The sequence below is a fragment of the Bombus affinis genome, chromosome 10 (genome assembly GCF_024516045.1).
Source record: "Bombus affinis isolate iyBomAffi1 chromosome 10, iyBomAffi1.2, whole genome shotgun sequence".
Taxonomy (NCBI): Eukaryota; Metazoa; Arthropoda; class Insecta; order Hymenoptera; family Apidae; genus Bombus; species Bombus affinis.
In genome coordinates, this window is record NC_066353.1 from 12444660 (window position 1) to 12471560 (window position 26901).

Below are 26901 nucleotides of genomic sequence, written 5' to 3' on the forward strand. Positions count from 1 at the left end.
TATTACACCTGGAATTGAATGTACGTGGCAGAATGCAAACATCAAACTCACGGTTACAATCGAGAAGAAAAACGGCTGTTTATCTATCGTAAATTATACCGTGGTTCGAGGTTTTATAAAACGCGTGGTATCATGCTACGTAATCAGAAAGTAAACCAACGTTACGACACACGAAATCCAATAATCTACTTTTAATTTGTACGGCAAAGGCATTGCATAATGATATCGAACAGCCGGGCAATTTCTACTTCCGATTCGACGTAACTGAAAACATTCAGGCAAAAGCATTCGGCTAGGTCGATCGCCTTCCACGATCCTTGTTAAATCGATTTATCGTGTCAATTGGAGAAAGATCTGTCTCTTTCTCTGTCTCGCCTTACCTCTGTATTACCATAGCTTTCTGATTATATGTCGTTACAAATTTTCTCCGTGTCAAATCGTTTGATCTCGTTACGTCAGCCCTAGTAATTCTCTCGCTTCGCTATTTGTCTGTCGCATCTCACCTCTGCGATCAAAATTACTGACAATAGTTTCTCCTACGACGCTATACACGTACGGTTATCGGAGAAAAATTCCAAGAGCTTGCAAAATTCTGGAAAGTACGACGTCATGCGATCAACAACACGAGGATTCACGTTACGATCGTCGTCGTGATCGCAGCAATAAATCTTGCTCGTAACCCCGGCCTCGCTCGCTTTTCCACGACTTCCAGATTCCACATATCTGTAGTTTGACTGCGATGTAGTAAACGTAGTCTCTTAAGTCGTTTAATCTTACGTGTTACGCAGAGACAACGAAAATGTTGCGGTTACTCGCCACCATACGTAAATAAACCGAAACCTTGTGCTAATAGATTTTATGGCCACGGTGTACGAACAGAAAATGAGAAACAGCGTATAGAATCGTTAGGCGAACACGAGTCGTACGAATGGTTCGTCGCCTGATCGGTTCGCACAGATAAAATCCTACGGATAGATGCGTTTAAACGAGACCAGGCTATGAAGATAGTTAGAAGATCGGCCGAACCTCGTCTGTACCACGTCGCGAATTAATTATCTTTTATCGAAATTCGACTGTAATTATTTGCATGACAAGATCTGTTCATCGAGCAAGAACAATAATACCTTTGATCGCGTTATCGCTGTTTGCCTTCCTCTCGCCGAGTCGATAAGCAAGAAAATTTATTAACGCAGCCATACGAATATAACAAACGACTGCGTTATTTAATATTCCGCGATATACGTATATTACAATCGAACGACTGTCTCCCGTAGGTTTATAGCGTTGCATAAGCAGAGTATGTAAATTGGAATGGTATCGTCGTGGTGAATGGTACGGGGCCAGATCAGGAAACGTACAGCTCGATGATACACGTCGCATGGTATCGCGATTCTTGGCAATCGTACACGTACGCTATTCTGTAGGAAGTAATTCCGATAAAATGAATACGCGTAACGAGCTACCGTACTCGTGCAGCGAAGTGAGAGCCGCTATTGTTCGGCCACGGTATCCTGCTCGAGGAAGAGGCTACGGTCTCAGGAGTTGGCGTGCGCTGTTTTACTTTCTACGAATAAAGCACATTGTAATATTTCGGTCGACGAGAGAAAGACTTTACGGTACATTTAAGATGCAAAAAGCGTCTCAACACTGAACCAGCTCGTATGAAAAATGTCGCGTGTCGCTAGGGCGCTTCGATAAAAGAAAAAGAAAACTGCTAAATTACATGCTACGTTCGCTCGAGACGCGCAAGCCGAGTTGTTAATTTGAATACAGCGAGGAGAAAAATTGACCTGGTAAAGAGGATTTTCTACAAAACCGATGGTTTATTCATGTAGTCTCTTCGTCTCGTTAAATCAGGATCGTTTAAGATTTTTAACATTCCCTAGTACTTTCTTCTTTTTGTTTTTTTTTTTTTTTTTTTTTTCAGCAAAGTTGAAAGACACGCGCGTGTGAACTGAATTTTATATATAGTTACTCGCATCGATATTTGAATATGACGCTGTCTCGAATATAAAGATATATATTTAAAGAATTGTTGTTCCACATTTACGTTCTCCTTGTCTGTGTTATAGCTTGCACAGGTACGTACTTTTTCCATTAACCCTTTGCACTCTGAATTTTATTTCAGTTTCGTTATACCAGCAGCTCCCAACGCTTTCAAGTGTTTTATTTGAAATTTACTTTAACTAAAAAATAAGACAATTTAAATAAATAAAGGAAGAAACAAGTTCGCTTAAATACCAGTTTTATTCACACAATTGTTGTATTTTGCAATTTTTTAGTGTATGATGTATCTTGAAACAATTTCCAGAATGCAATCCTGAATTTCCTTCGCACAAAAAGAGGTGGGACTGAAAGAATGTCGAGTGGGACTCGACAAAGGAGCTCCTGAGATAAAAACTGATGTCGAGTCACACTCGACATAGGAGTGCAAAGGGTTAAATTGTCTACATGGTACGCTTTATATCCTTGTTGCTTTACCAATTTTACTTTACCTTGAACTTCTGGAAAAATTTCAAATTCAAATCGGACTATGGGATGATCAGCGACGAATACACAAGCGATCCGAGCATGTTCCGAGCAGTTTCAACGGCATTTAAGTCGGATGAGTTACCCGTGACTGGACACTGACTATGAGGACATTGGACACAATGATAAATTTTTCGAGAAAAGTAACTCTGTATTGAATTTGATTCAGTGACATCGCGCAGTATTAAATTGATTGTTAGACGCGTCGAATAATAATTTCGTATATCCGACACTTTCTACATAGTTCTAATTCGACGGCTAATTTGTTTGTCGCCGTATCGACGCATAGAACCGACAACGAATCGACCGTGTTTCGAGCAAATGCAGCGTTACGTAGTTGCACAGCATAATCGTAAGAACCGTAAAAGACGATGCTGCAGGACTAGAATATTCCCTTAACACCTTAACTGCCACGCCGAAATCACATGTTTCGCTAAGGACGTCACGGGAGTATTTTTAATATTCAAAGCATATAATGGCAAAATAATAATAAATTGACGATGTAAGACAACATTCTTCCCCAATGGACCGTTTATTTTATTGGTGATCACGGGTGACCATCGTGGTGCCTTGGTAACTGTTGATAGCGACATATCATAACAAGTCTTCGTTTATTTCAACAAACCATTCGCATTTGTTGTTTCATCGTAAGCAGAATACATTGTTGAAACGTGTAGAAGATATTAGTAAAGAGTATTTGCTCGTTTTACATACAGGGTGGTTGGTAACTGGTGATACAAGCGGAAAGGGGGTGATTCTATGCGAAAAAAGAAGTCGAAAATATAGAATAAAAATTTTTCGTTCGAGGCTTTGTTTTTGAGAAAATCGACTTTGAATTTTCGCTCGGTACGCGTGCACTTTATCACGTCTCGTTATAACTGATCTCACTGTAGATCTTTCATTCTTTCATACTTTCATACTACATTTCACTTTCATACTTTAAAACAATCGAACACGTTAGAAAGTGTTCATAGAAATTTAATCAGTAGAGCAGAAGTATGTGTTCGGCAGAATGGGCAACATTTTCAGCAATTTTTGTAATAATAAACTTTATAATTACTTCATATTATTTCATTATGTATTCCTAATTTTCCGTTACGGCAAAAACAAATTTAAACTGCGATAATATCCATCGAGACAACGATCTACAGTGAGATCCGTTATAACGAGACGTGATAAAGTGCACGCGTACCGAGCAAAAATTCAAAGTCGATTTTCTCGAAAACAAAGCCTCAAACGAAAAATTTTTATTCTATATTTTCGATTTCTTTTTTCGCGTAGAATCACCCCCCTATAATAATATTCGTAGATTACCCCTCAAAGATATGGATGCAAACACAGTGCACCGTTAGATGCAAGATTTGTCCTCATTTTTTTTTTTATTGATGTTTTAATAAAAATGTTCCATTGTTCAATGGGGCACTTTTTATTTCAAAGTATCTTCTATTTATCGGTTATATTCAAAATGCCCTAACTATCAATTTCCATACAATTTTTATAACCGCCGGCCGGTCATATATGACCCACGTGGCAGTCAAAGTGTTAATTCGTGAATTCTGTTCGATCCGATCAAAATCAAAAACACTGCTCTGTGCGAAACGATATCAACGACGGATACCTCGTCGCTCTATTCTGACAAAGAGACGATCACGAAGAATGGTTGATGAAGTCAGAATAGAAAAACGCGAATACAACGATACGCATTGCGAGCGACGAGGCCTACAGACGCGCTTTATCGAGCGTCTGCGGCCCTCGACCATTCGTGGGAAGTAATTATTGGCAGATTAATTGCGACAACGAGGTACCGGGACGGCGAACCGGCCGTCGTATTAAAGCAGCGCTTTACCGAATCATTGTTTTCGTCGCAATGGTACGCGTGCCTTGTTGCGAACATGCAGCTCCAAACTTTGCGAGCTTACGGTCTATCTATTGGGCCGACGCATTTACATATTTGTGGTTGTTCGGGTTTCGATCGTGTTTTTCGTTTCGCGAATTCCATTTCGCCTGTTCATAGCAAACCCGAAAGCAGAAACGATCGACACTCGGAGAGGCAGTGTATGTCACCGAAGAGAAACGTCACCGAAATTCCTGGTGAATGCAAAATCCAAAATTTACTACGAAACGGTAGAGAATCATAGGTGGAAAAATATATATTTGTTAAAGATAAAGAAAAAATATGATATGGACAAAATTGTATGGAAGCCAAAGATTATCGAGATAAGCGATATTTCTATATCTTCGGTACAGCATTATCGCGACGAGCATTTTGATTCTTTCAACGCGGTTTTTGAAAGGTTTGACATTGAAAAATATCGAAAAAGTGCAACGAATCTTAAAACTGGTTTCCTGTAAAAAAATAGCAAAATAGTCTCATTTCGGCTTCAAGAGTCAGCCCTTCAGTTTCCTGACACCTGTAGCCCAACAGATGTATACACCATCGGAAAAGCCATGAATTTTCTGAATAATCTAATATCTGCATATCACGACTGCACGCATTCGAACGCGTCTCTCGATGCTTTCGAAACTCGATGACCACTGTCCGCTCTCCTTCGCGCGTCTTTCTAATCGGTGCTCGAAATTCTGCGCCGAAAGAAAGTCGTCGACACTCGACACGCGATTTCGTTTTCTATTCTGCATCGTTTCGTTCTTTATGCGTCATTACGGATGTGTAACGACTGGCAGGGCGATCGATTTCATGGAATCACAAGGCGTTTAGTTAACGTCCAACTTATCATCGAGAAAACCGTGGAAACTGCAAAGGATGTAGAACGATAGAAGAGTGAAAATATTTGCACCTAGATACCGTGAATCTACGCTGGATGCGGCCTATCTGTTTGTTCTTATTTTCAAATAATATTGGACCACAATGTGCTGCCTTTGTTTGGCTATTGATTTTTATTCCTTGAAACAAGAACGATCCGACTGCACGACGCGCATAGTGCGACTTGTTTTTAACGCCAAACGAGTAGTTAACATTAAACGACGAGTATATACGTGAAAGAAAAACTTTATTTCGATGCGTTTCACGCTCGTCGTTGATTGTATTCATCTACGCGCTATACGACCTAATACCACCACAGATTTCTAAAACTAAATTAACTGGTTAACCCCTTAACCTACAATTTACGTTCGAGAATTTTGGGCCGAAGACGTAAACAAGCTCGCGCTGCCTTCGAGCAATTCGCACGACTTGTGTATTACGTACTACGGGCTATGCCTGTGATGTTTACGTTTGAACCGATCAACTACTACGGGCTACGTCTATGTAGGTTAAGGTGTTAAATTTGCCATAAGTATAATACACTCTATGAAAGATAGAGAAGCGAAGATACGAAATCTCCTTCTGAAAGACGAAGTCGATGGAATCCAGGGATCGTCGATACTTGTCGGAGGAATCAAATTAATCGACGAGTTATTACGATGTTAATGGCGCCGATAATAAGCTCGCAATTGACGTTGACTCTTTCACGTTCGATATTGCAAGATGTACGACGAATTATCCACGAACAAAGTCGTGGTCTTCTAATTTTAACGCGTTACGTCCTCCTTATGAGAACAAAGCGTTCGATCGTGGATGAGCTAAGCGTCGGTTAAAACGGAGAAACGACAGAAGACGTAACATAGGCAAGATGTACCCGATACAATAAGAAAACGATTCTGTAAATAATACGACGGTTCTTGCTTCGACGAGAAGCGTCGAGAGGTAAAACTGAAACGAAATTAAAGGATCGTCTGCATGGTCGAGCGAGCCGACGAAAGCGTACGAGCGCGAGACGGAAAGAGGAGAAAATCGCGATGAAAAACGGAGTAGAAATTTTCGAATCGGGATCACCGTTTCATTGGTTTCGTTCGATACGTACGAGAGTCGGCGAGGTCGTATCGCGTTCTACGTGTTTCCCGTTGGCTCGCGTACACCAGCTCGTAAATTATCAATCGTTGACGTAACTGGCCAAGAAAAATCGCGAACCTCGTGTTTTACGCGAATTGTCGTAACCAAGAGAATTTCGTGTTACGCGGAGAGCCAAAGTTCGACATTGTTCGATAGTTTGCGGAGGCTGCGTTCGAGAAGCATCGCGCAAATGTGTCGATCCATCTCGACGATCCGGAAGTTGCGGCTAATTGAAAAGTTGCAAGCCACGCTCGATGAGCCGCTTCGTTACGCTGCAGTTGGCGACTTTCCGCGGGATTTTTCACCAGTCGTAGTACGAAAGAAAATTTGGACGAAAGAGTCGCGTACCAGGAGTTTCTTCGTAAACTCGTAGTGTCAGGTAGCGTAAGATATCTCAATTGGTTGAAATTACGAAGAAAACGATTAATCGATAATAATTCGACGAAGATAACAATTTCTAAAAGTTATTTTCAAAAGCACGACGGATTATAATAATCGTACTTATTTAACTATCGCCACGTCGTCATCTAAATCTCGTTGTTCGTTACGCAGGTGTATAATTAACGTTCGCTTCGTTGAGAACGAACAAAGCTCGTTCGTCGCGACAACATGTCGCGAACAATAACGAATCGTACAGCAAATTTAAAGAGATAATGTTCGTAACATTTTTAAATTATGGAGTTGACCGATATGGTTTCTGAACGGTTTGATCGTCCTAATACGTAGTTAATAAACAAGAATGTAATTAAATTGAAAGATAAAGCTCTAACAATTATGGCTAAGAGCGTAGGTAAATTAGCAGATTAAAACGGCGATCGTCGCTAGCAGAATTGAGAAACTCGATTCTGTTCCATCGACGTTTCGTCTTAATCTTTTCTTTTTATTCTCCGCCAAAGTAGCAACTGCGTGTTTTAACGCAACTCGCTGTACGATACGCTGGCGAAACGTCGTCTGTCGCGTGTTTTCACGCGGAAAAAGGAACACACTGGAGAAACGTAACGCGATGTTTCGTATCGAAGTGTAACACGCAGCGTGTAAAACGCCAATAAAACGTTCGTCCAGTCAGCATCCTAAATACTTGAGCGGAGAAAACGCGACGTGTAACACGCGGCGTATGAAACGTCCGTGTAGCCAGTAGCCTAAGCGTTCGCTTTGAGACTACTAGGAGCTACGAGGAACTATAGCTCTATCTAAGCTCGTGCACGGGAGTAGAGACAGGTTAGATCGAGCGGAAATCGGAGGCAGTTGAGAAGGGTGAAGGTGCAGGTGCAAGCGGGAAGGGAAGAGCGATCGGTGTACTTCCGGCATCGTCGGACAGTTTAGTCGTCTCGTCAACATTTCTCCAAAGCGGTTCCGGCCGATTGAACAGTCTCTCGGATATTCCCAAGGTGCGTGTGGTTCGTTCAACCGTTTAGAAAGCGAGCGTGTCGGTGCAGCAGCAGCAGCTTTGTTTTCTCGCCTGCCTGAGAATCGGAAAAAGCGAAATCGAATCTGCTCTCCTCTCGCTCGGAACCGGCCGCAGATTTAACGCGTGTCCACCTGCCGCCTTTCGATCCAATTTCACCCTTCCGGCTGCCGGTGTCTCAACAGCCGACCCTTCGAAAATTCAAAGATCGCCAAGGTAGTTTTCTGCCAGACAGGAGGGGAGGCAGTACGCGAAGCGTCAGTTCGTGCTAGCATAAACGCGTATAAAAATAGGTATACGATTTAAGTTACTCGCTTTACACACTATGACATAGAAGAAGAAAAATTGTTGTCCTGGTAAAACGATCCGAACGAGACAAATTTGAGCGCAGAATGAAAAGTAGCGTCGAAGGGTCGTTACGTCTCTACAAGAGTTAGTTCGCCGATTCGATTTTTAGTTTTGTATTCTCGCAGTTGTACGATTATCACTGTGGAAATTGTCAACGGTAATGTGGAAATCAGTCTTCGATCCGCTGATATATATCTGGCGGAATCCGTTACGTGGAAGGAACTTCAAGTGCCGAAACGAAGAACGAAAAAAGAAAAAAAGAGTGACAGGTAACAGCCGACAGATTTACTCGATGGAAGAAAAAGAAGATGCAAAGGAGGATGGATGGTAATTTCACGGCGATGAACTTAACTCGACGATAACTCAGAAGGCACGAGCAACCAACGATTCGCGCACTCGTGTTCGCGGTAATCGAGTATACTCCGTTACAAAATCACCTTCGCCGGTGAATGTTTGAACGCTTTCGTGGCACTGGCCGTGCCAGAGGAGAAATTTCAGCGGGGCTAATTAGAATCGAAATATGCGTATAGCGCGACGAATCATCGCGACAATGTCTCCTGGAAAATAATAATACCTGTAACGCAATTAGGCAGTCGTTTCGCGGAGGACTGGTTCGGTTGCCGGTTCTTAGGCATTTCCATGCCCCGTCTATAATTCCAAGAGCACATCGACCAGAAATCAAAGTTAATCCTGCATTCCTATCGTATTTGCTTATTTCTGATTCTCGTTCCGTGTTGCTTCTATGTTCTGCTTGCTCGTTTTTACGTATTTCGCGTTTACGTAGACGGCGGAACGGATATAACGAACTTGTTAATTAAGCAAACTGGCAATAAATAGATAACAAGTATCCTAATGATAACGTTCGCTAGGAAATATGTAAATGTGGAAAAGTGAAAATAAATGACCTTCGATGAAGAGACCAAAGACCTGCAGATATTCGAATATCTGGAGATCGTAGCTTTGACGTATTTCAGATTCATCGAATTATTTGTTGTACCGTCGATTTTCGGATATTCCTTTGGTATTTAGTCTTCCGTACGAATGGTTTCAGGGAGAAGTGAAAACGAAGTTCATCGATCGAACGCTCCTTTCAAATTGTGCCTTTCAAATGTGCGTGTATCTCGATAGAAATCTTTTTCATTCGACCTCTAGCTCCAAAATTTGCGAGTCCGAAAGTAAAGAATTTCTCGACCGACAAGATAGTTTTGCAATCTTTGAAAATTGTATCGATTACGAGCGTCGGTTTTAGTATCGCTCATTGGTCCTCGAAGATCAATTTAACCACATCGTAGCATTCGTAGCTGCGACGATTATACAGATTCGAGTCGTCCTGCAATTCCATTTATCTTTGGCGAATGACTTTACAGCGCACATTAGCGTGTGTTTGGATATCGATCTGGAATACAAATTTCAAGCGAAGAAAAATTTCACGGTGAAGATAAATAGATATTAAAGTCGTTGAATGATGAAAACCAAGGCTTCCGAGTATAATAATACAAGTATAGTGATAACTCTTTCTAAATTCCATCGTACGAAAAAGTACATTTTCTCGAAGATATGTAAACCATCGGATGCTTTAAAACTGTACTGTACATTAGACAACCACGCGTTAAACAGACTTTAACGCTGACTAAAGGCACTAGACATTAATTAATCACGTGTGGACGAGGATAGCCGACGAATTATCTTCGTGTGTCGTGCTGCGTCAAGATCTCTCGAGGCAACCGACGCTGTCAAAAAGAAAGTTTCCACTTTTATCGCACCAAGACACCGCGGAATATCAGGATATGTAGGAGAAACGAGCAACGTGACGAAAGGAAGGTTGGCGTTCGAGCGAGAACGTGGACAGAAATGTGTCGGCCTAGAGCGGATCAAACTGCAGACTTCCGACGTTTCTCGCGGAGGAAGGATCGGTTGGTCGAGGAGACCGATCCACGAATCGCCAAGAGAGTGAAAGTACATAGTTACGGCTCCGCATTGATAGACGCAGGTGGTGCTTTCGACTTTGGAGATCGAGGCTTCGGTTGCGAGCGCTGTTTCATCCGTTCCCTCTTGATTTCCATCTCGTCATGTTCGTTCAAGTTGAAATTCCGAAACGGACGGATGCAAAGATGCTATCGATTTCTGCGCGATAGCGTCTCCGGTTAAAGCCGTGAATGAAGTTGCCAAACGACGAAACTTGGCTTGTACGTCGCCAATATTTTCCTCTATTTAACTTGTATCTTTAACCGCGTACGTGAAGTCGCTGCTGCGAACTGTGCTACCTACGAGGAGTATCAACACGCCATTGTCTCTTATCGTAGCATTTACATAATAATTAATTGGGTCCGAGTATACTTAATTCCGTATCGTTTGGCGCTTCTACGCGATCGAATAACGCGAAAATGAAGAACGCGTAGGAGACATCGGAGCTCAACGGAATGTCTAATTTACATGATAACGTATCACGTGGTGCAAATAACGATAGATCTCCTGGTGATACGTAGGCTTCTGTTCTGCGATTGTTTTCATGGTATCTTCGATGGCATACTTTCAACCGATAACTATGGTGGAGGCGTATATTGTATAACGTAGATTTGTTGCATCTATATATATATATATATTTATATATTTTTAGAATACACAAAACTAGATATATATAATATAATATAGATATATATAAACAAAGCTATACTATATACTAGATATATATATATGTATATATTTATGTAATAATATATATATATAAATGTTAATGTACGTTGTAAGCTGTAATTAAGATTGCATCCTGATTTCTCAATGTTTCGCAACTTTACGTCATCCGTTACTGAACACGATTTTCGATTCGAAGCGAACGTGCGTCACTCGTAATAAAATACAGTTTTTGATTTGGGGCAAATATGAGTCCCGTTACGCTCGACGCGGCACGGCAAGTTGCTTCGAAATTCGCAAATCTTCTTCTATCTAAATCTGTTTTCATCCAGCCATTTCAACTATTGATCCGTCAGAAGGTTTTAATTCCGCTTCTTTCTTCGCTTCTGCTGGCGGTAGCCAGGAGCATTGTCTGATAGTGACTAATCCGACGATAGATTAGACGGTGGAGAATCCCTCGGTTATCTAAAAACTTTGGTCTTTGACTTAGCTCAGACTGAAGGGACACGCCCTCCCGATCGAACCCTCGCTATCTTTGAAATTGTTTCAAAGCGATTCCTTAACTTGCTGAAACTTTTCCTACGTCGGAGCTACGCTAAACGTCGACCTTGAAACGTTGGTACCGACGTAAATTACGTAATTACGAACGAAGCTAGCGATGTAAAGACGCGTGCGTAGTTTCAATCGATGATCAACGCGTCGATCTAATTGCAATTCAATTTCGATAAGCTGAATCGAATACGTAGACGGTAGGTGTATGTACACTTTGCTGGCGCCGTTGACAAATAGTCGTGAGATCGTTGGCATTGTACAAAACCTGTGTACTACGTAAATTGAACAGATCTTTATTGCTTCCCTGGCAGATATTAATAGAAAATTTATCTACTTCTCTATCTCATTGCGTAAATGAATAAGAGCCTCTGTATCTCGCGACGTATGGCAACAAATATGAAGAAAAATTTATTGCCAAGATAAAATTAATTTTTCGCAAAATTTCGCCCCGTTTTAGATATTTAACGGCCGATAAAAATTATCGTATCTCTACTTAGAAAACTTATCGAGGTTTATAACTTTTCTTGTAACTCGTTGCTCTTCGATGTACGTAAGTACGTACTGTTCGATGATTAATTTCGATTAATCGCGTTTCGCTTCTTCCAGTTCCAAAGACCATTTTACATTGTATATTTATATATGTCCATGCGTGTTATACACATTTCCCACATATGACCGAATATCAGCTCTAATTCCAACTGTTACAAAGCGAAGCTTCAGATTCCAAGGAGAATTCCCAAAAAAGACCATTACTTCGAAGTTTAACATGGTACACGGAACGGACATTGCGTGGCCCTTGAAACTAATAGACGAGTGGAGCAAAAGGTAACGCAAGTCGAACGAGCGGAGTCACGCGGAGACGTTTCTTTGCTCGCGTTTCACCGGTCAGAAAATTGAGAAACAGCAAACTCTGGTTGAACGTTCCCACGAGCAGAAATTCCGAGCCTGAAATTAACCTCGAGAGTGGTCAAAACGTTCGCGTATCGTCAGAGGCACTCGCGTCTGCATACGTTGAAGTTGAAGGGGTCGGTACCCGTTACGGCGCACATGGGTCACACGGCACGATGACGACGAAAATGACGACGATGACGAGGACAAGCCTCCTCTCTCTCTCTCTCTGTTTTCTCGTCAGCGTGTGCTGTGCACTCAGCCTGTCCGTCGCGTCTCTCGCGCTTCGTGTCCTCCTGTCAGTTGGCGTGGTGCGCTCGAACGAGCGACAAGTGCCTGGAGTCGTACGCTGCGAAACCTCCTACAACCTCGAACAACTCGAGTAAGACGCGGCAATTTCAGGCTCGCTATCCTCCCGTGCGTCTTTTCATTCGTCACAGGGTCCACGCATTCTCCTCTGACCGCATCCAACGAGCCTCGTTATCTTCTTATTGAAGCAAGTTCCTCGGTATATTCCAAAGAGAAGTTCCTTTGGATTGTACGTGGTGACCGTGATGTGCACGCGATAGTTGCTAGAGATCCTCTTCAGAGTATATTTTTGGAGTTGTTCTCGAGAGTCTGTACATGGAAGCTCTTCGATGGTCGAGAATCGTACGTCGTGACTAGCTTCGTCGATGTAATCGCGTTTCCGGCAGCTCGTTGCATCGGTACGGTTGTTGTCATCGAAGACGTCGAAGGTGGTGTGGGCACTTTGACAGCCTGCAGGAATCTCGAACGGCTAACTGAACTCGTCGTTGAGGACTGTACAGGATACGTCCATCGGAAATCGGTAAGTCGAGATACCGTAAACAATGTGACGAATGGACTCGAGTCGTAGTTGCTGAACAGCGGAATATCTCTCTTTTACGTATTTAATACGTGTTTTGGTTCGCGTATGCAAATTCGTTCAGGGACAAATAGCCTGTTTTATTGGATTGGCAACTAAGTGATTGTGGATTTTGTCATTAGGTGGTACTGGCAAATCTGCAATCACTTAGTTGCCAACCTGATAGTTATTCACTGATTTCCATAAGTCGCTCGGTTCACTTCGAATGGGATACGTAAACGGATATTGGAATTGCAAAATGAACTTGACGCTTATTAATATTAAACTGCGTGTACGCGGACGGTTATGTATAATTATCGGAACGCCGAACGTCTAGGATGCGCATTGGGAAAATTAAATTATGCCATGCTTTGAGCATTTCATTTAGAGTTCTGGAAGCCTGTGTTTGCAATTAACAAGCTTGCACACTTACCAACGAGAATGTATCCGTCTGTGTTTCTCACTTTCTAAGTAAGGTTGCGATATACACACTGTTAGAAACTAATCGTTGGATATTTGAAATCGAACAAGCAACAGCAAAAGATAGCACAAAGGAGGCGATAAAACTTTGCTTGTCTTCAGTTTCGAAATGGTAGATAGTCTTTCGAACTGAGAAGAGCGCAAAAGCTCCTGCCGATCTGGAATTAAATATTAATCCTCCGTGCGTATTTCTATACGCAACTCGTCCGGTTTTCATTATCCGTAACTAATCACGTAAAAAAAAGAGAGAGAAAGAGAAAAGGAAAAAGAATCACTTTCTCGGCGTTTTCTTCGCAGAGTGAGCGGTTTTTGGTTCGTTTGCAGGGGACGCGAACGAGATTTTGTCTCGTGACGGCGTTTGCGCATCGACGATCGCGGATCGCAACGCACGTGCCGCTCTGGTTTGAAAAAAAGAAAAGACAAATTTGCGAAGATCGTTGGACACGGTCCCGTTCCGACCAAGTCGATTGGTTTGCACGCCGCATGAACGCGTGCAGCCTGTTCCCGACGTTGCGAAAGAAACAGATCGATTTAAAGCGCGCTGAAACGTTCGTCTCTGTCCCGAAGCAATCGAGCGCATACGAGCCGAGAGAACCGAGCGCATACTTATAGCCGTTTTGCAATTCGATTCACCGGTGCGTGCGCTCGCTGTCTCGAGAATAAATGCGCCGCACCGCCTGGACGAACCTCCGACGTTTTATTTCGAAATTTACGTCCCTCTGGCCGTATCAAACCCGTTAATCCCGCTATCCTCCTTCGATACAGCGCATAAGGAAGTTCCCGTTACGATCATTCTTTCGTTGCCTCTTCAAAATATTCTGCTGTTTCGTGGATTTTCCTCTTCGCTCCTTGTCTTTCATATTTGCTTTTGATCGATCACGCTCCATTGATAAGTACGTTTCCACGAAAGAAGACGCGTGTAGCTATAGCGGCTGGCGAAAGTATTCGAAGAAGCGTGAAAATATTTGATGAATATCTTACGCGTGTTGTTAACTTAGAGGAAAATAGAGCAATAAATATGTATATTAGTTGTCCGAAAAGTTTCTTTCGTTTTATCAGGAAATAATAGACAACGTTTTTTGTCTTATATTACTTTGTCATCATTTTAAACATCATTTTGCGACGTTTCACAGACTTGCTGTCGCGTTTGTATGAAGGTGCACTGTTGTTCGCGACAGGAACAAAGCACAAAAGGAAGAATAACGTGTAATACAACATTGCCAGAAGAGATACTCGAGAGAATATCTTAAGGATACAATAGATTGAGCGAACATGTCGATACTCAGGTGGCAAGAGTTTGCGTGATCAATCGTTCGACTTATGCAACTAATTACGTGTAATATCCATACAATACGCGACGATACTCGTTAAACGTATCTGTGGAGTTTAATTACCTAATCGCGTGACACTTGCTTTAAAATCACACGCTCCAACAGTCGCAGAGCTATAATTTCGAGGAAATTTCTAATTATAATTTAATCGCTGGTTCGATAGGCCGAATGTAAGTTAAAGGAAAAGCAACGAACGACAACCGGCGGGAAGTCGATTTGTACAACGTTTCCGCGGTTATAGGAAAGCTGTTATTTGTGTGCGATCATTCGCTCGATAAACGATTCCAATTGAGATCGGGCAAGCAGAGGACGTCTAAGGACGAGACGCGTTTTACGACGCATTCGAACCACAAGAACGAGTTTCAGCGTATCCACCAGTAGTTTGCCCGTTTGCCGGCAAATACATCGAACACCGCCGGTGAACGATACGATCTTCTCGTTCGAAGGTTCGGTGAAAGCGTACAGCGAATTAAGTTTTATCCTGTAACCTGTCGAAGCTGAACGAAATTATTGCTCGTTAAGACGATACCGACCACTTTCCACCTAGCGTCGTCCGATTTCTTTGTTACGCGCTTCTACAAAAAAAAAAGTTTGCTCGTCGATTGCTCCATTTACCCTCCATCAACCTACACATATCCGTCATCGTTGACGTGGCTCGCTTTCGAAAAATTTCGATCGGTATTTGTCTTTGTAATTTGTAACAACGATTTACAATTGAACTTTTAAACTTTTCTAGCGAACGGTGCGGTTTTAGGCGGATCCTAAATTAAAATAAATCCAATCGCAAGGTTACCAGTCGCGAAGATATTATTGGATTGGCAACTAAGTGATTGCGGATTTTTTCAATAACACCTAATGGCAAAATCCGCATTCATTCAGTTGTCACCCCAATATTTATTCTAACGAAAGTAGCCCTTTAAGTTGGCGTGGCTGAATAGCTTAATGTATTTATCGAATACAACGCGAGTATTATTAGAGACTTCTTTTAGCCAGTTAGGTGTTTCTGACGAGTATACTCGTCACGAAGAAATGGCAATATTTTATGTTACGTCGGTGATGAAATTAAAAGACAAAACAGTGATTTCGCTACAACTTAATTCCATATCCTAACAGAATTCTGTATCGCAACACGTACTCCATGTTCGACGAGAATACTCGTCATCACTCGTCAACACACTTTTCAAAGTTTCCGAAGAGGTCGCAACAGCCAACTGGTTAAGCACTGGCGAACGTGGCTTGAAGTTACGAATCTATCGTTAAAGTAAAATTGTAACTTATCGCTAGTAACGTTGCCTGTTGCCATTTATGGTTGTCGAACGAGGAATTCGAGCGGACACAACAACCAGAGAATCATAGTTGATGCTCGCTACGACGCTCGTGACCCGTACGTCGCGTGGTCCGAAGAGCGCGATCGTTGCCGCATCGACTTCCTTCGCTGTCACTTCGTGCTGGAATACATTATCTTTTATTACTGTCGAGTCGACGAGCCTTCTTCCTTCTCTCTCTCTCTCTCTCTGTGGCTGCATTGTTTCCGCTAGAAAATCACGAGTGCCCCGTTGATCGCGCACCTGGAATTTTCTCTGCTTGATTTTCAAGCGCCTCTCGTCGAGTCGGTGACCTTTGAATCGCGCCTCCGGCCGCCGACAGCTGAATGTAAACGAGAGCGGAAAAGAAACGAAGCGCGAGGCGAAAAGAACTTCGCACAGTCTCGTTTGCGTCGCGAATAAGCCAGGAATACTTTAACGCGCGCGTTACATTTTCTTTCTTTTTTCTCCTTAATAAATCGCAGCCAGTTTTGTAAGGTTTCTAGCCTCGACCGTCTCCTCGAACAGAAACACCGTAGCAAGCTTAGCAGGATCGTAAAATTAACGAGAAGCTAAAATTTACAATCTACACCTTCCGAGTATCCAAGCACGTGATTTTCGAATTTTTTCCGCGGGGTAAAAAGCTCGAGTCGCTTCCAAAGCAGTAGGAATCACGCTACTCCGTGTTCTTCGAAAGCGTACGCCCTCGTCTGTAACAACTATGCTTTAGCTCTTACTAATACAGCTAACTCCACATATCTAAACGCCATTTATTATACGAAGGTTTAATTAGTAGACGGTTATGGGATTTGTTGAATTTTCTTATCCGAACGTGCACCCTTATCGTACACTGATACGCGTTTCAGGGTCAGAAGTGGATCTGATTGAGACTGACGTGCCATTATCGACCATTGATTCCAATATAATAGAAACTTATGCTCAACGAATAAATCGATTAACAGATTAACGAAATACTTGCGTTTAGGATACGAGTTTATAGATAATTCTCACGATTGAAGATTTAAATTGCCTCTACAAAATGTACCCTGTGTATGTAACGGGTGTTCCTCTTTTAAAGCTTCAATTTATTTCTTAAAAAAAAAAAAAAAGAAAGAGAAAGAAAAAGACAACAGTTGCGGTACATAGACAATGTGAGTGAAAGAGTTCCCTTGGACAGAATTTCCATCGATCACAATGCGAAATAAGCAAGGACGGTTCTCCCCCTGTGTCACCGAAGAAACGTTAATATTTTCCACTTCCTTCCGGACTTGCGATCTTCCCCTGGCTAAAGCTCATCGTAACTCGTTTAACCGGCGTACGTACGAGTACGTAAACACGCGGTGGCGGTGACAGGGAGCGCATCGGCCTCTCCCAGCATTTCCAACTGCCTGTCATACCGCTGTTCTCCTCTTTACGCAACTACTTTACGCACGCGTTCACAGCTGCGGACGAGCAATTAGCCGCCACCGTATTCCAGAACTTGCAACTCAACCCTTTGCGCTCGTATTAAGCTCAGATGGTAGGGCTGTGGTTACAAGCGAGAATTCATTCTCATCGAGCGAAAGCTAATACTCTGATCGAAAATATGTCGAGAAAGAATGCAGAATAAATTCATGACACGCGTTGTAAAAAGTATTCGTTTGCATTGTAAGTCGTTTTTCTTATGAAGAGTTCAACCAGGCGTGTCCATCAATAAACCGAGGGAGAATTGACGCGTTAAGAGACTGACCTTAAAATGGCTTAAAACGCTGGCGTAATAGGCAGTGGTTCTGGATCGCTTGATTTAATTTAAACGAAACAACTCTATTGGAATTTAAGCGAGCATTACCGTATCATACGGTGACTCACGGTGATCTGTCGTGACTTCGCTCTTGACTCATCCACACACTTTATTTGTAATGGTCTGTAAGACTTTGATATTACTTGTACTTTACTTATGAGCTTGTTTACTCCATTATGACTTGTCGATGGTAGAGATAGGAAAATTGTTGAACGAAAGAAAGAAGGAGCAAGATGAAAAAAAATGTCCACGCGAGGGGACATGTGGAAGGATAACGAGAGAGAGAGAAAGAGAATAAAAGCGAGAAATTAGCCCAAGTTGAACAAATAAAATTATAGGTAAATAGATCTAAATCAACGTTGTAGGAAGACCACGAGCAAGTTCAGCTTTTCGGATCTGCGAAACCGAAAATGAAGATATACATGTACGTGATATGGTCAAGTATTGCTGAATGGAAGGTAACTGGCGACAACACGATTGCATAATTCGTCGTACACAGGTAGCCCGAAACGGGAACGCGAAATCGCTGGGAGAAAAGCGCATTGCGAAGTTGCGCGTCTATGGAACTGCAGCATCAGATGCCATTAGACGCGTCGTTTTTCGCGAGAACGTCGACAGTGGCTTCTAAGCTCCTTTTCATAGGGCAGCTTGAGGATCGTTCATTCCACGTGTATCTGTTACGTTCGCGTTTTTTATGCATCCGTGTACAACGTTCGTTCGCAGTTTGCCGCTTCAGAAAGATCACGACAAAAGATGTGTCCTACAAAACGTGCTTACATAATGGCGACCCTCCAGCTACGTTTCGTGCCTGTTTCGTCGGCGTGTTCTCCGCCTCTTTGTCTTTACCCGTTTCGTGAAAAAAAAAAAAAAGAATGGAATCGACAGTGTACGGGAAAACTAGGCGAAAAACGGACGTTCGTTACACGCTGCTTCTGCCGATCAACGAAATTAGTTTCGCTTCCTCTAAACGTCTGTATCGTTTTCCCGTGTAAACCGATAAATCACGCGTTCAAACGTTTCGATCGACGAGAAGCTTCGCGGGATAAAAATACGTTCACATCGGAACTATCGACGAATCGATCGAAATAGCCAGTTTCCATGAAATTTGATAAATTTGTAATATACTGACGTTACACAAGCTATCGTTGTTTCTTACAATTAAGCGAAGATCGCTTTATCAGCGTGAAAAACTGTCGTTTGCTTGGCTCCACGTCAAATACCTGAACCAGCGTGTTCCACTACGCGATCTCTGTAACCTGCCAAAAATCATTTCTATCTTGTAATCGTTAACAGTAGAACTACCGATAGTTAACACGAAGCTATTTCTACGAAAAGCAGTGAAAATGACTGGTCTTCAAAAAATAGAATATTTTTATATTTGTTGATTTATTAATTTTTTACAGAAGAAATTCCATGTTACGTAGTACTTGTTTTTGGTATTATTAATCCTAAACGAGGGTTGACACATTTTTAAAATCGCAGAGCCATTTCATCATTTCGACTGCTGTGGTATTTCTAGTGTTCTAGCGATAAATGATTTGTAGAGCGTGGACTTTTACGTCTTTGTGGAAAATTTTGGGAAAATAGAACGCAAGATATCCTAAGTATAGTCCTTATAATATCGTCGCTCTGTCTTTCACTGTCTTTACACTGAGAAAACTGAGTTTGAAGTTTTTACAGTTTGCTTATCGCGCGAAGTTAGGACTAGGAAGAATCGAATATTTGTCGCCTTCTAAGTAGAATTCTCATTATATTATCGCGAATTCGTACTCTTTATACCATCGAGACGTATGTGGATCGATGGAAGCATCCGGAATTTTCCTGATAACCGATATTATCATATCGAATGATACGCAGTACAAATTTTAAAAACGTGTGGGAAATTGTACAAAACGAGGAAACTGGTTAATTGGGGTTCTATAAACAGATCGCAGGCCCCTTTTACACTTCGACAAGTATCAGTCATTTTCACTGGTATTGGATTAAGTAGCCTTGATACAAAATTATTTTCAATTTGAATACATAAGAAACAAAATAAAATTCATTATATTATTCTTTTAGTTATCGTTGCGGAAGTCATTACACCATTGCGGAAAAAATATAACACGAAGTAGGAATTTTAAAATAAAATTGCAAAACCGGTCAATTTGATTGATGTGGTAGTTTCAGTGTTAAGAAGAGAAACGATTCTACCAACTAACTTGGAAAGGTAAAATCGTACGGACGACTGTTAATTCGGCAATTCGATTAAGAAATACGCCGAACTTTGTAGCAGAAGTTTCCGTTAGACTCGCATTTTGGCATTCGACGATAAGATCTGGAAAACCGATCGAGCAGCCGTGTTATAATATTTAACAACGTGATGAAACTCGCGATTACGTTTTTAATATTCTTACACTTTCGATTGTTCTTTATACTTCCGCCCGCTTTCACTCATTTCTGTCTCTCGTTCGAACGACACTATAACAGGTTTTTATTCTTGAAAATACGAAACACCTCGCTTCCGGTGTAGCCCAGTTTCGTAGATCGATAACACAGCGCGAGCCGTTAATTAAACGACTGCTATTTACGTAAACTATTTCATCAGCGTATGGAAGATACTTAATATTGAAAAATTGACTCGCGTGTTCGTCGTTGTATAGTTTTCCTTTGGACGAGCTCGTTATCCAACGCTGATATCGGAAGCGGAAGTTGCCGCGATAAGCAGAAACCGTAGATACCGTGGACCAAAAAAATGTTAAAACCGCCTTGAAACTTGTCCCGTTCGTTTTATCTTTATTTTAATTAATTTCGTTTCATCGGCGAGAAAAACTCGTTAACAATACGAAAAGTGAAAAGTTACACGAGTCGGTGAATGATCTATGGTTGTTAGAACTATATAATTAAAAATTGGTAATTACAATTACCGAGAACGTAATAACTAGGAGTGGTTATCGTTAATACGTAATTACTAAATAATAACGAAGTACCTGAATAGAATTTAATTACCAGGAATTAATAACTTGTAACATAAACGCGGCAGCAATGAGACAGGCAAGATCTATAGCGATATGAGAGTTCGTTGGTGTTTAAGTAAGCGAGATGATTGCAAAAAAAAAAAGAAAGAAGGATCAGCGGATGTATGTGCAATCGTATCGACGATAGCGTAATATCATGCGATCGGAGTAGCCAAAATAATCGATGATGTTCAACTCGTAATAGTTTCGAACGACGTAAGCTTTCAAGTTCTGCTTGGCGTAAATTTCAGTTTCGTTGCCGATATGTCGAATATTCCTCGACTTTTAACCTTTCAACGAGTTTGAAAAAATAACAGTACGAAACAGACGCTTAATCGATGGCAAAAGGTTGGATCCGCGTTTTGCCGCAATTACCAAGCAAACTAATTCGCTGCAATTCGCAGCCACGACGCTGATATCGCGGAGAAATCATCGATGACGGGTCGCGAGAGAAACGGTGTAACGTGCCTCGACGAGGATTAGACTTTCGATTCTTCCCTCGCGAAGGCAAATAGCACATGCAGGTCGTAGCCATAAACGAATACGCTATCTCGTCGTACTATGGAGTATCGTGTAACTGGTGATTTAACATCAGAAACATGAAAGAGAAAAGACGAAAAAGTAAAATCTTTTTCCCTACGAGGCTCAGTTTTCGAAAATATTCGTTCTAAACGCATTGAGTTAAGCGCCCGTTTAACGCCGAATTTCACGAGGATAGATGTTAACGAATGTTATTTACGACTGGTTTGTACACTCATACAATAAACGAAAAAGTATATTATAATTTACAAATTATTATTAAAGAGTACATTATAATAAAATATTATTATAAAAAGTATATTGGAATGTGACACGCACTTTCATTTACAACGGTCACTTCAAAGTATTTAGTATGTCATTTATAACGTTCCTTCCAGTAATTTTCGATGGTATCAGAAAAACCATAGTCCCATAGCGATCGAAGTAAATGTTTTTGGGAATAAAACCCGATGTAAAAAGAACTTGTTCTATGTTTCCGACGAATTTTCGTATCGTCAAATTAAAAGACACTTTGCACGTTAGATGCGTGTCACGTGTATCGCTGATTCGTACGAAGAAAGCAGTTTGCACGAATCGCAATGCCTAATCGCATCGAAAATAACGCGCCTGTGAAAAGTGCGCTTAACGTTCTAGTGGAGGAGTAACGTACGAGCTAACATATTCGAAGAGACAAGCATCTCGGTGCTCTCATTTCTCTTCTCTTTCTTTTTTTTTTTTTTTTCGCAGAGTATCACGCTAGGAGCGTTAATTTATCAAAACGAGGTGAAGCTGACGTTATCGCGGAGGATTCGTTCAAAGGACGAGAACAATAGCAAGCTGGCTTCTCGTACAGAGGAGTCGAGAAATCGGACAGAAATTCGTATCTTAGCGATCTCTCGTGCCCCTGGCAATTTTTTCGTCTGTCGTGACGCTCGAATTACGCGGAAAATTCACGGAGGAAATTTCCGTCGTGGAAAGCGCGATTATCCTCGTTAGTGGAACATGAATTAGCATGCAACCAGCTTAGCGGAGCTCTCCGTGCGGAACGCGCAGAGAATGCGAATTTTTTTCGTCGATAACTGTATCCTTTCGTCCGTTAATCAAGTGTACGTGTTTTCAGGTGATCGATAACGGACTGAGCAAAGATACGGACAGCTGCGACGATTTAACAAACGGTGAGTCACGCGCGTCATCGACGCATCTCTTCGTACTCCTTTCTGTTTCTTATTGTCGTCGTTTATTACGATACAGGCTCTTTTATTCCTATAAGTAGCCCTAACTGGCTGTAAAAAGCGGCACCGTTGGAACCATAGGATAGGCAAGGAGCGTCGGTGCGCTTTGGTTTCATTGACCAAATCCCGCGGTGAAAAGAACGACCGCTCGTACGATCCCCCAATTGCATTATGCTCCTGCCAACGGTTGCAACCCCGAATGTAGGACGCGCCGGATCCTACGATTCGATAATTTTATTTGCGGCTTCTGCGTCGTATTTTCTTCTCCTTCTTCCACGCGAATATCGTTCCTTTATCGGTCGCAGAAAGAAGGAAAAGAAATTTTTGTCGAAAAGAAAATTAAGTCGGTTTTCCAAAGGTTGATCAGGTACATTTATATTATAATCTTATATATATATATATATTTTTTTTTTTTCTGTCTTTATACGTACGGAGCTTGCTTGGTAACTCTGCACAGCTTTAATTCCCAGCGCGTATTATTTATGGCACGTACGAAAATTTCGTATGCGGAGATTACACGCGGTACGATTTATAATTTTCGCATTTTCGATAAGGACGAATTTTGCCTCGTTTGCGTTGTTATTTGCCGAGATGCAGAAGCCAAGTTTTCGAGTGGAAGTCTCCTGAAACTAAACCGCGTGTTTCTCTTCGCATCGTTCGATAACGCAGATTCAACACGAATTCGATAACCCGTGGCACGTGCGACCAATTTCGATTTACTTTCGAGATATCGAGCTCACAAAATTCCCAGATTTCTTGCGGAAGAAATTCCTCTGGAATAGAAAGAACAGGCGGATGAGCTTGTCGCGATGATCGTGGCCCGTTTCGTTGCCTGCGTAACGATAGAAAAATTAATTTCGCGGTGTCTTCCGTCGTTCGCTGGAAGAAGAGAGGAAAAGAGCATCGTTACGCAATTGGAAAATAAGTGGAAGGGGCGGAGGTCACGGTTTTGTCGGCGGCTCACGGCAAATCCGGCAAGCGGTTACGGCCCTGACTTTGCCCTTCGGTCATTATCGTCCGCTGGAGCGGTCGCCGCATTTTCTCACGCTACTTCAGCTGCTCCTTGCTCGCGGTGCAATGATCTCCCTCTCGTACCCGCACATCTGCCTCAAAATTACATCCTGACCGGGTCTCTACATTTTTATTTTCCCCCACCGCTGCATTCACCCTTGCCCCTTGCACAGCCCTCGCCTATCTACAGCCGATCTTCCAACCAGCCCAGGCGCATCAAATCTGTGAAAAAGCAGCGGCCACGGTGCCTGGATTCGACGAATCGATCGATCGTTGCGAACCAGTCACTTTCCATGAAAAATTAATCGTGTCGCGTGGCCACTGGCAACTGGCGTTTTGACCACTGGACAAATTAAATTAAGCTCGAATTAACTGCCGTTAGAATTAGTTCCAAGTTTGTGCAACGCGTTCAGTTTCCCGATAACTCGCTCCGCTTTGCTGTTTTGCGATTCGCTCGACAATCCTGTAGCGTTGGGTTGACACGCTCCAGCGAGATATACCAGCGTTGTTGTTACTTTCTTTTGGAATTCCGCTTATCTGAATCTATCAGAGGACTGTTTTGAATTTCATCGTCAGATTTCATATCAGAGGATTTTTTCGTCGATGTAACGACGGTAATTGGCGAAAGAGGATCGCGTAAAGTTAGACGATTAGTACGAAAGTAACATGTCCTTTCGATGTTCGTGTTTTTAATTGATGGAAATTATTATCAGATATTAGAATCTGTCTGATCAATTTGTCAAAGTTAGCCGATGATCGATGAATTTATACGAACGAAAGAAAGTGGTTTGCTATGTAAGTTGGAAGAGGAATCGAACCGATCGCGCTACCTTCTTTCCTATCGATTTCTAACGTTTCCTTGTTTGCGTCTAACGTTTCTTTAAGGCGATCGAAGCTACTACTATGAAATTGTTGAGAAACGGGACAAGTATAGAAAGGGGGACGATAGATCGACAAAAGCGGTTCGATTATTCGCGTGGAACCGTTTCCGCGTTGCGAAATCGAACGCTTACGTTTACGGTTCCGGGTTGACAACGATCACGCGCTATTTACGTCCACGTAAATTGTATAATCGATTTCCGAACGAAAATCGCCGCGTTCTCGGAAGCTGTGCGACTGGGTCGTTGACAAAACGTCGACAGACGTTAGAGAAGTCCGCAGCATCGAAGTCGAGTGTAGAAATCGGTAGCCGATTGATAATTCGAGGACGATCACGTGGGTTGGCAGGTTGTTTTTCTGGGCGCGCTGGGAGAAAAAAAGAACAAAATCAACGGAGAACGAAGTACAGAGTAGAAAACGATTTTACGAGATGTTGGATTTTACTTTCGTTTCTTGGCAGCTCTCGCTGGAGGCGGTTCCGTGGTTTATGGTAATCGACGACGATGCCTCGCGAGGAACCTAATTCAGCGAATCCACAAAAGATCCGCTCGTTGGTAGCGCGAATTCGATCAGAACCGCGTGGTTCGATCAGTCGCGAGAATTCGAACTCTCCTGCTTTCTTTTCTTTTCTTTTTTCGTTCTGTCGCAAATCGCAGCTTGTTAGACGCGATATAATTTCACGATTTTCCTATATCTGCGTTTCGTTTTGATCACTAGACGAATTAAATTAAGATCGAATTAACCGCCGTTAGAATTAGTTAGAAAGATTTTAAAATTTTGCGCGTGAATTTTTATCTCAAAGACGCGACTCGATGTATTGAGTTGGCAACTAAGTGATTGCAGATTTTTTCATTACCACCTAATGACGAAATCCGCAATCACTTAGTTGCCAACGCAATAGAAACGTCTGAAGAACGGCGACTCACAATGGTTTTCCGAGCGCATGAAAACTCGTCGAGGAAATTAACGAAGATTATTAGGCACGGTGTATTGTATTGCAACAGTATAGCTATTTGTTGCGTATAAAATAAATGTACAGGCGTTTCAAGGATATCGTCGTGTTAATTTTCAGCAAGTCGCGCGTGGCGGACGGCTGCACTCACGTAAGCGGAGCGTGACTCACTTTTGAAACCTTCTTCGCTGCGTGCGCGATCCTGCATTTTTTAGTATGCCAATAGCGTGCTCGCGCGAGATCATCCGGTAAGCTCCCACGCGCCCACGCGACGATCGAAGGAAAAAGAAGGGAAAAGGCACGCGTTAATTGCGCAATACCCGCGACATTACGTCGTCGAACGGTGCCTCGTCATTCCTCGCCATTCCTCGCCATTCCTCGCCGGTCTTTTGTTATGATTGTCCCCGTAACTGCTTTCTTCCCATGCTACTTAACCAGTTAGGCGTTTTTCACGAGTATACTCGTCATGCGTAAAGAGTAATTACAATTTGTTGCTTAAATTGCAACTGAATAATCGCGGTGAAAAAATTAAGAAATAAAACAAACTGTCGTTTCGTTTCAACTTGATTCTATTGGATTGGCAACTAAGTGATCGCGGATTTTGTCATTAGATGGTGTTTAGTCGATCAGTCGTGGAGAGACACGATCGCGAGGAAGCGCGTCAACGTAAATTCCCGTTACGATTATAATAATCGATGCCACGAACAGATCGATCCTCTTATTTCTGTTGGAATAATAGGGGTGGTTGAGTTAGTATAACACTGCGGTTAACAAGGTATAATATATATTTTATTTCCAACAACTGATTTCACTGATTATATAAATGTTCGGAGATACTCGTGGGTTAGGCTACGATGTCGAATTATAATGTCTTTTACAACCAGGTTCAAAGTGTTCGACTCGTAGGTATTAGGAACCTGTCTAGTGGCGACTAAGTTTTGACTCTTTCCGAGTTAGTGTTTGGCTCTTCCCGAGTTGGTGTTTGACTCTTTTCAAGTTGGTGTTTGACTGTTAACTCTTTCCGAATTGATGTTTGACTCTTTCCGAGTTGGTGTTTGACTCTTTTCGAGTTAGTGTTTGAATGTTGACTCTTTCCGAGTTGGTGTTTGACTCTTTTCGAGTTAGTGTTTAAATGTTGACTCTTTCCGAGTTGGTGTTTGACTCTTTTCGAGTTAGTGTTTGAATGTTGACTCTTTCCGAGTTGGTGTTTGACTCTTTTCGAGTTAGTGTTTGAATGTTGACTCTTTTCGAGTTAGTGTTTGAATGTTGACTCTTTTCGAGTTAGTGTTTGAATGTTAACTCTTTCCGAG

At 42.1% G+C, this 26901-nt stretch overlaps 1 protein-coding gene across 1 annotated transcript in view; it reads left to right on the plus strand.

Annotated features, from left to right (window-relative positions):
• LOC126921138 (uncharacterized) overlaps positions 1 to 26901 on the plus strand; it is a 43291-nt gene that overhangs the window by 7642 nt on the left and 8748 nt on the right. Inside the window, exon 3 of the mRNA XM_050732407.1 lies at positions 22638 to 22692. Coding sequence (XP_050588364.1) covers positions 22638 to 22692 — 55 coding nt within the window. The remainder of the gene's footprint in view (positions 1 to 22637; positions 22693 to 26901) is intronic.